General features: G+C 48.6%; 1 protein-coding gene, 1 non-coding gene and 1 pseudogene across 2 annotated transcripts; 2 read left to right on the forward strand and 1 right to left on the reverse strand.

The window, feature by feature from the left end:
• Window positions 1-1,213: 1,213 nt before the first annotated feature.
• On the reverse strand, window positions 1,214-2,870 carry LOC136467813 (alpha-amylase-like). Its single transcript, XM_066466605.1, has 4 exons — window positions 2,784-2,870; window positions 2,503-2,635; window positions 1,569-2,383; window positions 1,214-1,465 (listed from the first exon to the last, which is right to left on the reverse strand). The coding sequence occupies exons 1-4, from the start codon at window positions 2,868-2,870 to the stop codon at window positions 1,214-1,216; spliced, it is 1,287 nt and encodes a 428-aa protein (XP_066322702.1).
• Window positions 2,871-9,872: 7,002 nt separating this feature from the next.
• Window positions 9,873-9,945, forward strand: TRNAA-CGC (transfer RNA alanine (anticodon CGC)). Its single transcript has one exon. It is a non-coding gene; the product is annotated as a tRNA-Ala (tRNA).
• A 1,536-nt stretch (window positions 9,946-11,481) lies between these two features.
• The window catches only part of LOC136466183 (alpha-amylase type B isozyme-like), a 1,711-nt pseudogene continuing 128 nt past the window's right edge, over window positions 11,482-13,064 (forward strand).

Below are 13,064 nucleotides of genomic sequence, written 5' to 3' on the forward strand. Positions count from 1 at the left end.
CTGAGCTTGTGGCGTGCGTCCAAGGTATACAAGCGGCAGCGGACTTGGGGATTGGGCACCTGATTGTTGGAATGTAATCGGTTCGGCTAATCCCAAACTTAATTACGAGATTAATTAAACGTTAAGTTTTTAGTCCACCTGTTATTTATTTTCAACTAAATAAGATCGCCTTAGATCTTCTAGGGTTCGGCCCCCTGGCCCACAGCGTATCTATAAATAAGAGGAGACGCTCCTGGCGGCTCCATCCACGTGAAACATTTCACACAACCGGTCAATTAGGCGCTGGAGGGTCTAGAAAGTTCGTCTCCCACATCCATCCCGTCCAGGTCCATCTCTTGGCGTTCAGAAGGCCGCCGCTACTCCGTGCGCCCTCTGCTCACTGACAGAGGGCATCCTAGCCCTTAGGAGGTGAACCTACGTCATCTACATCTACGACCTCCATCTCCAACAACACAGATGACATGGCTCTGGTTAGTATCTAAGATTAGTTTCTGCATTAAGATGAGTTAGTGGTCATGTTTTAGGCTAAGTTAAGATCCTGTTTAGTCTTAGGTTTATTTCAACACTGATCGCTGAGACAGATGGTAAGATGGTCGTTCAGGCAATCAAGACAAATGATTTCGATGATGCTGTTGTGGAGCTTCTGGTGACGGAGATTAAGAACTTGGTGTCCTCTTGCTTTCTTAGTTTTCAGTGTGTTTTCAAGTGTCGAGAGTGTAATTAAGCTGCTCACGAGCTAGCTGTGCTAGGTCTGTTATGTAATCAGGGTGAGGAGCAGATTCTGAGTTCTGTTCCTGATAGCGTTCAGGTACTTGTGGCTAACGATTTGTTAGCTGTTGAGTAATGAAATTTACCCAGTTTCAGAAAGAAAGAAAAAGGTTGTTGGATTGTGTCATATGAACCGAAGGAGACTTAGTGACATCATGGTGGATCATCAGACGACCCTAGGTTGACTACATGACAAGTTTAGCCATGTATCAATGGTGCAATGTATGATCCAGTATGTTTGTGCGACACATCAGTGTATCATACGGTGAGGAATAATCTGGTATATTTTCCAATTAGTCATTGCAGGAATCAGCCATTGTTAACAGATGAAGTACTAATCTCGAATACAAGCGGTAGCTATCCCGTATTAGAAGTAATATAAGCTAGGAAAAATGCAGGTCCAATCTGCTAAAACTCTTCCTACCGAACGAGGCACAAATTTGGCTCAGTTTTTCTCCCAGACGGCGTAGCCATCTCCGTGCGCTACGACCTTGAAGCCTTGTGCGATGAGGGGTGCACAATCGAATCTTGGTCCGACCTTCACGATGACCTTGCCGTCGATCTCAGCGAGGTACAGGTCCGCGTCGGCCTTGATGATGCGCAGCTCGCTGTCCGGCTTGATCCCGTGGCGGTTCCTGATGGACACCAGGTGCGCGATCTCATTCTTGAGGCCCGAGTCGAAGAAATGATCGTAGAACTGCGGAAGCAGAAATATAATCACAATTTTTGTCTTGAGTTCATCCGGATCTTGCACGGAAATTTATAGCTTTTCAGATTCAGGACAGAAGTCAAGAACTCACGATGCATGGGTTCCCCGGGTGTGTGAGGATGTAGGCGTAGCCCTGAATGACCTTGTCTGCGGGGAAAGGCCACATGTGCTGCGTCGAGCCAGTGTCGTGGTTGTCGATGAATGTGACGGCCTTGGCCGGCCACCACCCGATCATGCCGGGCGCCTTGCCGTCGGCTCCCCGCAGCCGCCACAGCTCGCCATCGACGGCGATGTTGAGGATGCCCTTGGTGGTGAAGTCGAACGTCGTGGCCGGGCTGGCCTTGCCGCCCACACGGTCCACCCAGTTCACCAGCTCCTGCCGGTGCGCGTTCTGGTCTTGGAAAGGCTTGCCGTCGCCGCCGTAGGCTAGCGAGGTCCATAACTCGGCGACGGCGAACGAGGGCTTGGCGTTGTCGATATAGATCTTGGCAACCTCGGCAGAGTAGCCCTTGGCGAAGTCGAGGCGCCACGCGTCGAAGCCGATGTCCGTCTTGAGCCAGTTGAGCCAGCCGATGAGTTCGCGCTGGACGCGCTTGTTGAGGTGGTCGATGTCCGGTGCGCCGGGAAAGTCCAGGCCGGTGTCGGGGTTCCCCGTTCCATCGGAGTACACCTTGTCGTCGCTGCAGATCATGTGGGGGCCCCAGTCGAGGCGGGAGTCCGGCGTGCCGCCCTCGAAGAGGCAGTAGATGCCGCGGCCGTCCTTGTGCTCCGCCGTGCGGTGGTTGATGACGATGTCGGCGATGACCTTGACGCCCTTGTCGTGGAACGCCTTGATCAGGGACTTGAGCTGCGCCTCGTTGCCGTACTTGGACGCGTCAAGATCGTACAGGCGCCCCGGCAGGTAGCCTGCGCACGTAACCGCGCCAAAGAGACGTGCAGTACAGCAGTAGTCACAGGTTAGCATATGCAGGACAGTGAAGCACGCAGTGGTCGGAGTTACAGAGAGCAGAGGAGAAAGCAGACACCTTGCTCGGCGACAGAGTGCGACGCCGGAGGGAGCCAGACGTGGGTGATGCCGGCCTCGGCGATGTCGTCCACCTTGCCCATCAGGAATTTGTACCATCCCCCGCTCTGCTTCCAGGATTCCCAGTTGAAGCCCTGATGCAATGCAACCACGCATACACACAAAGGTTTCACAGCCAGGCCACTACTCCGAACGAGACAGAGCGTCCGGTACAAAACGAACCACAGGGAGATCGTGGTATGTAGTATGCTAGTATTTACTTGGTGTCGACGTCGATGTTACCTGAAACAGGACTTGGCCGAGTGCCAAATTGGAGGACAGTCCAAGAAGCACGAGTAAGAAGCACATGCACAAGCCTGTGCTCGCCATGTGTTGTTCACTTCAAGTGCTTGCACTGCCTGGAACTAGGTGAGATGTGTGGGAGCAACTAGTGTGACTGCTCGTTATTTATAGGCGAAGGCGAGCAAGTTCTGGTCATCGGGTGTTTAACTTGCATGTCCTTCTGGATGTGCGGCGACATGGCTTTGCACTGCAAATAAAAATAGTCTTTTTTTATGAGTGGCCAGTGGTTTCGGTGAGTTTATTGTTTTTTCTAGTATAATTTGCATCTTTCCTAGTAGTTTATCAAATTGGCAACAAATTAATTACACACAGTTATGGTACGCAGTTATTCAAATAATATACTAACAATAGTTAGCAACTCCTAAGGGTAGTCCCAACTCAGGAACTAGGGTGGTTTTTATGTTTATTAATTAGAGTGTCAATTAAACAAAATGATGATTGGGCATGGAATTAAAGAAGAGAGACGATGGAATAGTTTTTTAGATAAGGAACTATGTCTAAATGAGATCCAAAATATAAAGAGATGTGACAGCTACATGATGGAGAGAAAAGATACATGATTGGATAAAAAATTATTTTGAAGAAACTATTCATTAGAATATGATTTCTATATATGTAGTGTCTACATGATTTAGTAACTATAGAAATTACTCTGTCCATTCTAAATTGTAAGTCGTTTTAGTTTTTTTTAGATACATAGCTTTTATTATATACTTAACATAATGTGTATGTAGATGTGTAATAAAAAAATTAGAGTAAATTTCATTGACGGTCCTCGAACTTGTCCCAAGTTCTCTTCTAGGTCTTGCTACTTTTAAATTACATATTTAGCTCCCTAAACTTGTTCCGAGTTCTCATCCAGGCCTTGGTACTTTTAAATTGTGCACTCAACTCGCTGAACTTGTCCCAAGTTATCATCCTGGTCCTGTTATTTTCATATTGCACACTCAGGTCCCTAAAGTTGTATTCTTGTACCACTATGGCCCATTCGGCCTCACACCACTGTCCTCTCCTCCGCCACGCCACACATGCCTGACTTACTCGCATAGCCACATAGCGTTGCACCATGCTCGTCCTACTACCCCGCGCCTGTCTATGTTGCATTGTCGGTGTGGTGTCATACCCATGTTGCCACGCTAGGCCATGCCATGCCCGCTCGCGCCGTCAGGCCATGTGCTACATGTTGATGGTCCTTACACCTTAATTCTAACCATCAACACTCCGACATATTGACCATAAAACCAACATAAAAGCAAAGTTTTTGCTATAATTGTACTTGGTTCAACTTCTACTTGGAAATTTGTGCTTGCAGGGCAAATTAGTAAAAAAGGCATCAATACAAAACTTCAAGAAGGCAACTAACGTAGCACGGGTCTATGGCCCACCTAGTGGGGTCGGCCGACCCTAATAGGGTCACCCGACCTTGCTCTCTTCACTGCCACATCACTAATCCATGGGTTGCCAAAGAAACACATTTGTGCAAGCTGTGGCACGGCGATCTTCGGTCAGTGTCAGTTTGATCCGATGTCCACCAGGACGCTTCCCATGGATTGAATGGCCCACCACCATCCACTAGAACAAGTTACCGACTCCAAACCACCTTAAATAACTACCAAACGCCACCAGGTAGCATCCAGAACCGTTGGATGGCATGGCAGTGCCATCCTAGGGTCGGCTGACCCTAGGGGTATCACCCGACCCCACTTGGCAACTCCACCGCCTCTGCCACTCCTACAAGTACCCCCCTACACACTATAAAAGGAGCTGTTGGCGCCAAGTGAAGCATCCATTCTAAGAAGAAGCAAGCAAGAGATGTGTTGAGCTTATGTGAAACCATATCATTGGTATTAGAAGATAGGGAGAGAGTGAGGAGAAGTTTGGGGAGGGGCTAGGCCTGTCGGCAACCTCTTATACTTGTACCTCGATGGATGCAACTTTAATCGAGCGAAGTGCAGGATTGTCTATGGGTTTCACCACTTGGTTAGAGTGCTCTGATCTCACTTTATCGGGACCCAGATCAGAGTAGTGAGTTTATAGATTAAGCATGGTGCTTAGGCTATAGCTTGCCTGTGTTTACGGCTAGGCCTTGGGATAGATTGTGGTAGGTGGCACGTGGTCATAGCCCTGTCCATCCTCTATATTCCACCACAATATGTCTAGCTCTTAAATCGCAGGGCTCATTGCATTCCTGGTCTAATTAATCCTTTTGTGTTAATTAGGGTAGGCTGCGCCCCGAAGTAAACAACTTTGATATCTTCAACCTTGTTCTTACCTTTTATTAGATAATCCATAGGAAGTCCTCTCTACTCGCATATCTTACCTTACTCGCTCTAGTCTTAGGCGTTCTTTGTTCTTACTCTTGTCACTTCTCGTCCCCCGTGGGAATTGCTCATATGCAATGAGCTCCTTCATCTCACTAGTTGCTCATATGCCTCTTCATCTTCTCACCGAGCCACATGCAGCTCTTTCATCTCACTAGTTGAGCACTTGCAACATGTCCAAGCCACCTCTCCACCATTGCTTTCTCACACTAGTGTATTTGTGGACTAATCACCTGTGTATCTCGATATAAACACATATTAGACCACCTAGGTTGTTACTTAATTATCAAAACCAAACTAGGGCCTTTCAGAAACTGAGTGCGAGGAGATGGCGAGAATGACTATGAGCTCCTGCGAGATGGGGAAGAGGAAGGAGTGCAGTGGTGGCATTGAATCCGACTACTACAAAGCAAGAGCTGGCACCAGAATGAGGTGGAGCAGGAGCTAGGAGGACCACGACAACGAAGGCTTGACTGGGACATGTGGTAGGGCAAACACGACCAATCGACATAGCAAGTACTAGAAAGCTAGGTCTACACATCCCTCATGAGCTCCCACCAACATCCTTGCCCCCGTTGAAAGGTCCTTGTTGGTTTTGGTAATTGAGTGACAACCTAGGTGGACTAATTGTGTTTATGTGAGATACACAAGTGATTAGTCCACAGGTACATGTGTATGAGCAACATATGCCATGGAGGTGAAAATGGCTTGGAGATGTTGCAAAGCTCGCACATGTGATGATGAAGGAGCTTATTGCACATGAGACATGACATTGAGTCATGTGATCAAGGTGGAGAAGATCAAGACAAGACTTGGCTTGATGGACCGGTTGCAAGCGTGAAGGGCAAGTCGAAGGCTTTGGAGTGATGGACCGCGTGGCGGTGAAGCTTGAGCAAGACTTGGCGCCGATGGACGATGGCAACGGTGAAGAGCAAGTAGAGTCAAGATCGATGAACCAATATGACCATGTGATGATATGAAGTGGATCATATCATTGTTGATCGTGTTGGTGCATGTGTTGCATCGACATTGAAGGAGATGGAATGGAATGCGCAAGGCAAAGGTATAACCTAGGGCATTTCATTTCACCGGTCATAGATGTGTAGAGAAGTTTATGACCGGGTTTAGGATAGATGGCCGTACTATCAAGAGGAGCAAACTTATTTGCATATCGGTCATCTAGTGCCACTCGAGTGATCTAACTTTGTATTGTCGCTAGGATCGAGTGGCGTGGCAAGTTGAGTGGCTAACATCCTCTGGGAAATGATTGTGAAAATGCTAACACACATACACATGATGGTGTACACTTGGTGGTGTTGGCACATTTACAAAGGAGGTGGTGTTTGCAGGGATTCGGCGCTTTCGGGAAAATGGAATGCCTGTTTTCTATTACGCCGGATGCAAATTCTTGGTGGTTAGCACATTGGAGCAAGGGTGAAGAAGTTAGAAGTGAAAACGAGTTGATCGCGAAGATGCTAGCGTCGGTCAACTGACCGGACGCTGGATCTGAATGCACCGGACGCTGGCAGGCTGCGTCCGGTCAGGCTGACGTACGGTGACGCAGAAGCTGGAGTGTGACCGGACGCTGGCCGCGTCCGATCAAGTGTGACCGGACGCGTCCGGTCGAGGTCGGTACCTTACTGGAAACGACCAGACATTGGGGGTTCAGCGTCCGGTCAGTTGAAAGCTGCTGCGTCCGGTCAAGTCAAGTGACCGTTGGAACCGGGACACGTGGCCGTCTGTGGGCGACCGGACGCTGAGGTCCAGCGTCCGGTCAACATGACCGGAGCGTCCGGTCGGCCCGACCATTGCCCAGTGAAGGGGTAACGGCTAGTTTAGCCCTTGGAGCTATAAATAGAAGTGGCCTTCGGCCATGGCTAGTGTGGAGCACCTTGGGGGACTTTGTGTCCATGCTTGAGAGTGCTTAGGAGCCCTCCATCTCACACATACTTGATAGTGATCATCCGATTGTGTGAGTGAGCGATTCTAGTGCGATTGCATCGTGAGGTTGCATCGAGTGGCACTAGGTGATCGAGTTGAAAGCCGGTGGTGCTTGTTACTCTTGGAGGTTGCCACCTCCTAGACGGCTTGGTGGTGGTCTCCGTCGAAGCCCGCAAGAAGCTTGTGCGGCGCTCCGGAGAAGTGCTTGTGAGGGGCATTGTGCTCGCCCCGCGGGGGCCGCGAAGAGCAACTCTAGTAAAGCGTGTCATTGAGCTACCCTCACTCAAGGGGTAGGTTCTTGCGGCGCCCGACGTGCGGGCTTAGCGGGTGATGCTAATTAGCCGCCGAACCACCAAGTGAACAGTCGACACAACGGGGACTAGCGTGTTGGCAAACACGTGAACCTCGGGAGAAAAATCATCGTGTCAACCTTATTCTTTCTGTTGGTTTGCATCCCCGTTACACAAGCTTGCAATTACTTTTATACATATTAACCTTGTGTAGTTGCTCTTGTAATTAGATAGCTTGTGTAGCTTGCTAATTACCTTCTTGCTTGTGTAGCATAGAAGTAGCTCCCTTGCATAGCTAATTTGGTTTTAGTAACCTTGTTAGTCACATTGCTTAGTTTGTGTAGCTAAGTATTTGCGCTCTCTAATTAGGCATTGATTGCCTTGTTATTGAGCTTTGCTAGTGAGCTTAGTTGGCTTTGTGCTTTAGCTTACTAGCATGTGTAGGAGCTCCCTTGTTGCTTAAAGTACTAGTGGCATAGGTTTGTGTGACCTTGCTCCTAGAATTGGTTAGGAGAGCTCTAGCTAGCCGACGCCTTTGTTGCATAATTGTTATCTTTGCAAGGTGCTAGTGAACATATATAGTGGGGTATAGTCTTGGCTAGACCGATAGTTTTAATTCCGCATTTGTATCGGTTAGCCGACGCGATTAAGTTTTAGAAAAGACTATTCACCCCCCCTCTAGTCGCCATCTCGACCTTTCACCCGTGTGGTACACAACTATGGGCGGACGAACGCTATGCAGTGTGGTGTGGCTGCACGAGTGTGGTGGGCACATGCAACATAGCGTGGGGAAAGGGGATGGACCAGGATGGTATAGTAATACAAGTTTAGTAAGTTGATTGTGTATTTTAAAAATATTGGGACTAGGATGAGAACTTGGGACAAATTTAGGGAGCTGGATGTGCAATTTGAAAATTCTAGGACCTAAATGAGAACTCTGGATAAGTTTAGGAAACTAAATATGCAAGTATCAGGACCTAGATGACAACTCAGGACAAGTTCGAGGACCACCGGTGAAATTTACTCGAAAAAATACGTAGAAAAGCCCGAACAACTTCCAATTTAGAGCAAAGGGAGTATCTCATGAGTTTGAGTTAAAACTGCCCTAATAAAACTATTGGAAAAAATTGTTAGCCCTGTAGTGTTGGGATTTGAGAGTAGATAGGTGCAGATCCATTTGATTGCTGGGCACATGAAATTCACAACTATGTAATGGAATACTACTTTCTCAATCGATATTCAGGTGTGTCCTAACCCCTAAATCAAACTTTGTTAATTTTGATCATTAACATCTTTAAATTTATACTCATAAAAAATCTTAAATTTTATAAAAATAAAAAAGCATAATATTGAGTTTGTCAGATTTGTTAATTAGGAAACTACATGTAAAACCCTTTTCAATTAAGATGTTTTTTGACACAAAAACTGTGTGGGAGATCCCCATAGTGGTTTTAAATATATTTAAAAGGAGGTTAACAGAGTTACAGACCTGAATTAACTGAAAGCATCTAGCCAAAAGAGAAAGGAGGACCTAAGGTTTTTCTTGAATCTAATTGACTGTGCAAGGCACTCGTTCTTAAAATTAGCGAGCCAAAGTATATGAGTAGGGTCCCTTCTCTGAAAGATCTCGTCATTACGCAGCTTCCAAAAGTTTCCAAGAAGCTATAAGCACGACCTCTGTGAAAAAAGTCAGACGCTGGAGCTCTCTTTCACGAACCGTTCTCGAAGAGGAAGGGCGACGTCCCAATGGAAGTTGATGGTAGACCAGCAATGTTGTGGAAACGGGTAGGAAAAGAAGACGTGCTCAATGTGTTCTTCTACCCCATCATTGCACATTACACATAACGCGTCATCTTGAGTATTTAGGTGCCTCCTTCTCAGCATTGCTTTCGTATTTAGCCGGTCCACCAGGATTAACCAAGCAAAGGATTTCACTCGTGGTGTCCAGCGAGAAGACCTCCAGATCATTTTGTAGATGGGATGTACCTCCATGGTGCTGAAGACACACGCATAAAACTTTCTAGAAGAGTATCTAGGGCCCCAAAGTGACTCCCACGAGTCTGAGGATTTCTCATCATATGGTATGGCATCGAGGTGATCTTGAAGGAGTTGGAGCTCATCAAAAGCTTGTGTCAACAGAGGAAGTTCAGTTAAGATGTTGCTAGTTAAAGTTAGAATTTTTTTTTGACTTGGAACAACATTAAATTAAACATACTTATATTTCTTTTATCATAGGAAATGCTTGAGCTAAATGACCCTACACTATTGTAAATCATTAATAATCTTTCGGGCGATCTGGCCATTCATGATGTCAAAATAAGCATATAAGATGAGTTGTACTACAATCTGGCATGTGTTGAATGAGCTACGTGTTATTCAGGAGTTTGTAACTGCCTTGTGCTAAGGAATGGGTGGCTATCTAACAAAAGATAGTTACACTATGGAAAGTTATATGTAATGTATGCTCAAATGTCAAAGGGGACGTAGCTCATATGGTAGAGCGCTCGCTTCGCATGCGAGAGGCACGGGATTCGATTCCCCGCGTCTCCAATTGCTTTTTAGTCTTGTTTTATTTACTCATCAAGTTGAGCATTCTAGTCTCTCTCTCTTTCTCTCTTCTTTTTTCTTTATACAGGTTACATGCACAAGCTCAGCATGATTACCCAACATGACTTCAGGAGCACTTCATTTTTCTCCGATTGATGATAAAAGGACCTGATCTATGCTTGTTATACATACATAGTAGGGCATCAAAACTACTCTCTGCTTTGAAGAAAAATTATTTGTGCTAGTTCTGCAGAGTTGGTACAGCATCTGACAACTTATCAGCCAATCATGGCTACCGGCTTGGTAACGGAGTCTGCTTAGAGCAAGTATAATAACAGGCTGTAAGCCGACTAAATGCTGATGTGGAGGAGAGAGGGAAGGAGAGAGAGGAGAAGCGGACCGTAAGCTTACAGTCGGCTTGGGCACAAGAACCAAAAAAGTCTGTGAGAGAGACAAGTGGGCCATGTATTAACTGTAAAGAGCTAACTACTATATGAGTGGGCTGAAAGAAGGCTGCAAAGAACCTTACAGCTAGCAAGCCAGCTGTATTATTAGCCTTGCTCTTATATAGAAGCATGAGCAATGAGCAGGAAAAGGCGGTTTGGCGGATCCCAAAAGGATGCGGAGAGCTGCAACCGCAAGGCAAAGCTTGGAGTATTCCTTGGAGTACGAACCGATTTAAATCCGGGGTGAAATTCGCCGTGCCCATGCTAAAAAAAAACCGTGTTTCCCCTACCTCATCCTCGTAAATCTGGGTGAAATATCATGTGGGCTACCTTATCCTCGTCAAGAAATCGACGTGGATCACTTATGGTTCTCGAACGAATGCAGCTCAGATAAAACTTCCAGCATCGCTTTTGATCCGAGAATGGTGTAGGGTCGAGTAGAGCTGTCAAGTGGTTCAGGCTCTCTTGCTGGAAGTTGCTGGAGTCGAAACTCATAGCCCCTAGAGTTATCCGCTTCGAGAGACGAACCATATCCTGAATTGAACCTGTAAATACATACTGATACTCCTACAGTAGATCGAAGCAGTATACAGCCTGCACGTACGCGTGGTCAAATACCACAGCATGCAGTGTCCATGGTTTCTTTTCTTCAGTTGTGCAGGAAACGTTGCAGCATCGTCATATGTCTAGCTAGTTGACCTTGCCTTTGAGGGCTGCAAATATCTGAACGCTAGATTTTTCTACAGTGACACTGACACTAGTAAACTGTAAATGCCCTCTGATGAGGACCTCTGAAAGTCTGAAGTCTGAACGTTCGTGACCCTGCAGATTTTCTGTCGCAACTCGCCGTCGATTCTCGATCTGTATGTAACCCGGCATCCTCGCAAACGCCATGCCGTTCGCGGTTGCTGGTTCTCTTCTCCAATCGATCGGTTGCGCGCGGACGCAGTTCCGCCGCGTGTTTTTGCTTCAGGATTGCTCACGCACGTTACCGATCCGCATCAGGGGTAGCAGACAAACGTCTTGACCGGGGCTGCCTATCGAGGGCTCCGCCGTCATTGGTCGTTAAATCGTCTATGGATGTGCTCACCGGCCGATGACAAGTTCCGGCGGCGGCCGGTTATTAATGCACTGTGAGAACAACGCTCGAGCCTCAAGCTCAAGCACATCCGGCATGCATGCTCGCCTATAAATACCCGGCCAGTTGCACCGGCCAGCTCCATCCAGCCATCTCCTCCAGTTCATAAGCACACCAGCAGAGGCGCAGAGCTGAAGAACATGGCGAACAAGCGCTTGCCTTTCGCCCTGTTCCTCGTCCTTCTGGGCCTGTCGTCCAATTTGGCTGCCGGGAAAATCCTGTTCCAGGTAAGTTTTAGTGTTGTTCATCACACATCAGTTGCTAACAATGGTTTCTACTGAGATTGAGATTGAGTTCGTACCACCTTCCACCAGGGCTTCAACTGGGAGTCGTGGAAGCAGAACGGAGGATGGTACAGCTTCCTGATGGGCAAGGTGGACGACATCGCCGAGGCCGGCATCACCCACGTCTGGCTCCCTCCGGCGTCGCACTCTCTCGCCGAGCAAGGTGCTTGCTTTCTCCTCTACTCTGTAACTCCCACGGTCCAACTAGTGCGCTGCAAACTAGCCAGGTGCTTCACTGTCTTGCGTGTGCTAACCTGTGGGCTGTGACGACCGCACGTCTCCTTCCGTGGTGACGTGCACAGGTTACCTGCCAGGACGCCTGTACGATCTTGACGCGTCCAAGTACGGCAACGAGGCGCAGCTCAAGTCCCTGATCCAGGCGTTCCACGACAAGGGCGTCAAGGTCATCGCCGACATCGTCATCAACCACCGCACGGCGGAGCACCAGGACGGCCGCGGCATCTACTGCCTCTTCGAGGGCGGCACGCCGGACACCCGCCTCGACTGGGGCCCCCACATGATCTGCAGCGACGACAGGGCGTACTCCGACGGAACGGGAAACCCCGACACCGGCGCGGACTTCGGCGGCGCACCGGACATCGACCACCTCAACCCGCGCGTCCAGCGCGAGCTCATCGGCTAGCTCAACTGGCTCAAGACGGACATCGGCTTCGACGCGTGGCGCCTCGACTTCGCCAAGGGCTACTCCGCCGACATCGCCAAGATCTACATCGACAACACCGAGCCCTGCTTCGCCGTCGCCGAGATATGGACCTCGCTGGCCTACGGCGGCGACGGCAAGCCTTTCTACGACCAGAACGCGCACCGGCAGGAGCTGGTGAACTGGCTGGACCGTGTGGGCGGCAAGGCCAGCCCGGCCACGACGTTCGACTTCACCACCAAGGGCATCCTCAACGTCGCCGTCGATGGCGAGCTGTGGCGGCTGCGCGGCGCCGACGGCAAGGCGCCCGGCTTGATCGGGTGGTGGCCGGCCAAGGCCGTCACCTTCGTCGACAACCACGACACTGGCTCCACGCAGCACATGTGGCCTTTCCCCGCCGACAAGGTCATGCAGGGCTACGCCTACATCCTCACGCACCCCGGGAACCCATCCATTGTGAGTTCTTGACTTCTGAAAAGCTGTAAATTGCCGTGTATGATCGTGTTGAACTGAAGAAAATTTTGTGATTATATTTCTGCTTCCCCAGTTCTACGATCATTTCTTCGACTGGGGCCTCAAGAACGAGATCGCGC

Source organism: Miscanthus floridulus, chromosome 7, assembly GCF_019320115.1.
Source record: "Miscanthus floridulus cultivar M001 chromosome 7, ASM1932011v1, whole genome shotgun sequence".
NCBI lineage: Eukaryota > Viridiplantae > Streptophyta > Magnoliopsida > Poales > Poaceae > Miscanthus > Miscanthus floridulus.

What these genes read in the sequence shown, in the direction of transcription:
- LOC136467813 (XM_066466605.1), bottom strand. Translation starts at nt 2,870, where the DNA reads ATGGCGAGCACAGGCTTGTGCATGTGCTTCTTACTCGTGCTTCTTGGA. An exon ending in GCACTCTGTCGCCGAGCAAG is followed by an intron (nt 2,384 to 2,502) that starts GTGTCTGCTTTC and finishes TTACGTGCGCAG; the next exon opens with GCTACCTGCCGGGGCGCCTG. An exon ending in ACCCGGGGAACCCATGCATC is followed by an intron (nt 1,466 to 1,568) that starts GTGAGTTCTTGA and finishes CTGCTTCCGCAG; the next exon opens with TTCTACGATCATTTCTTCGA.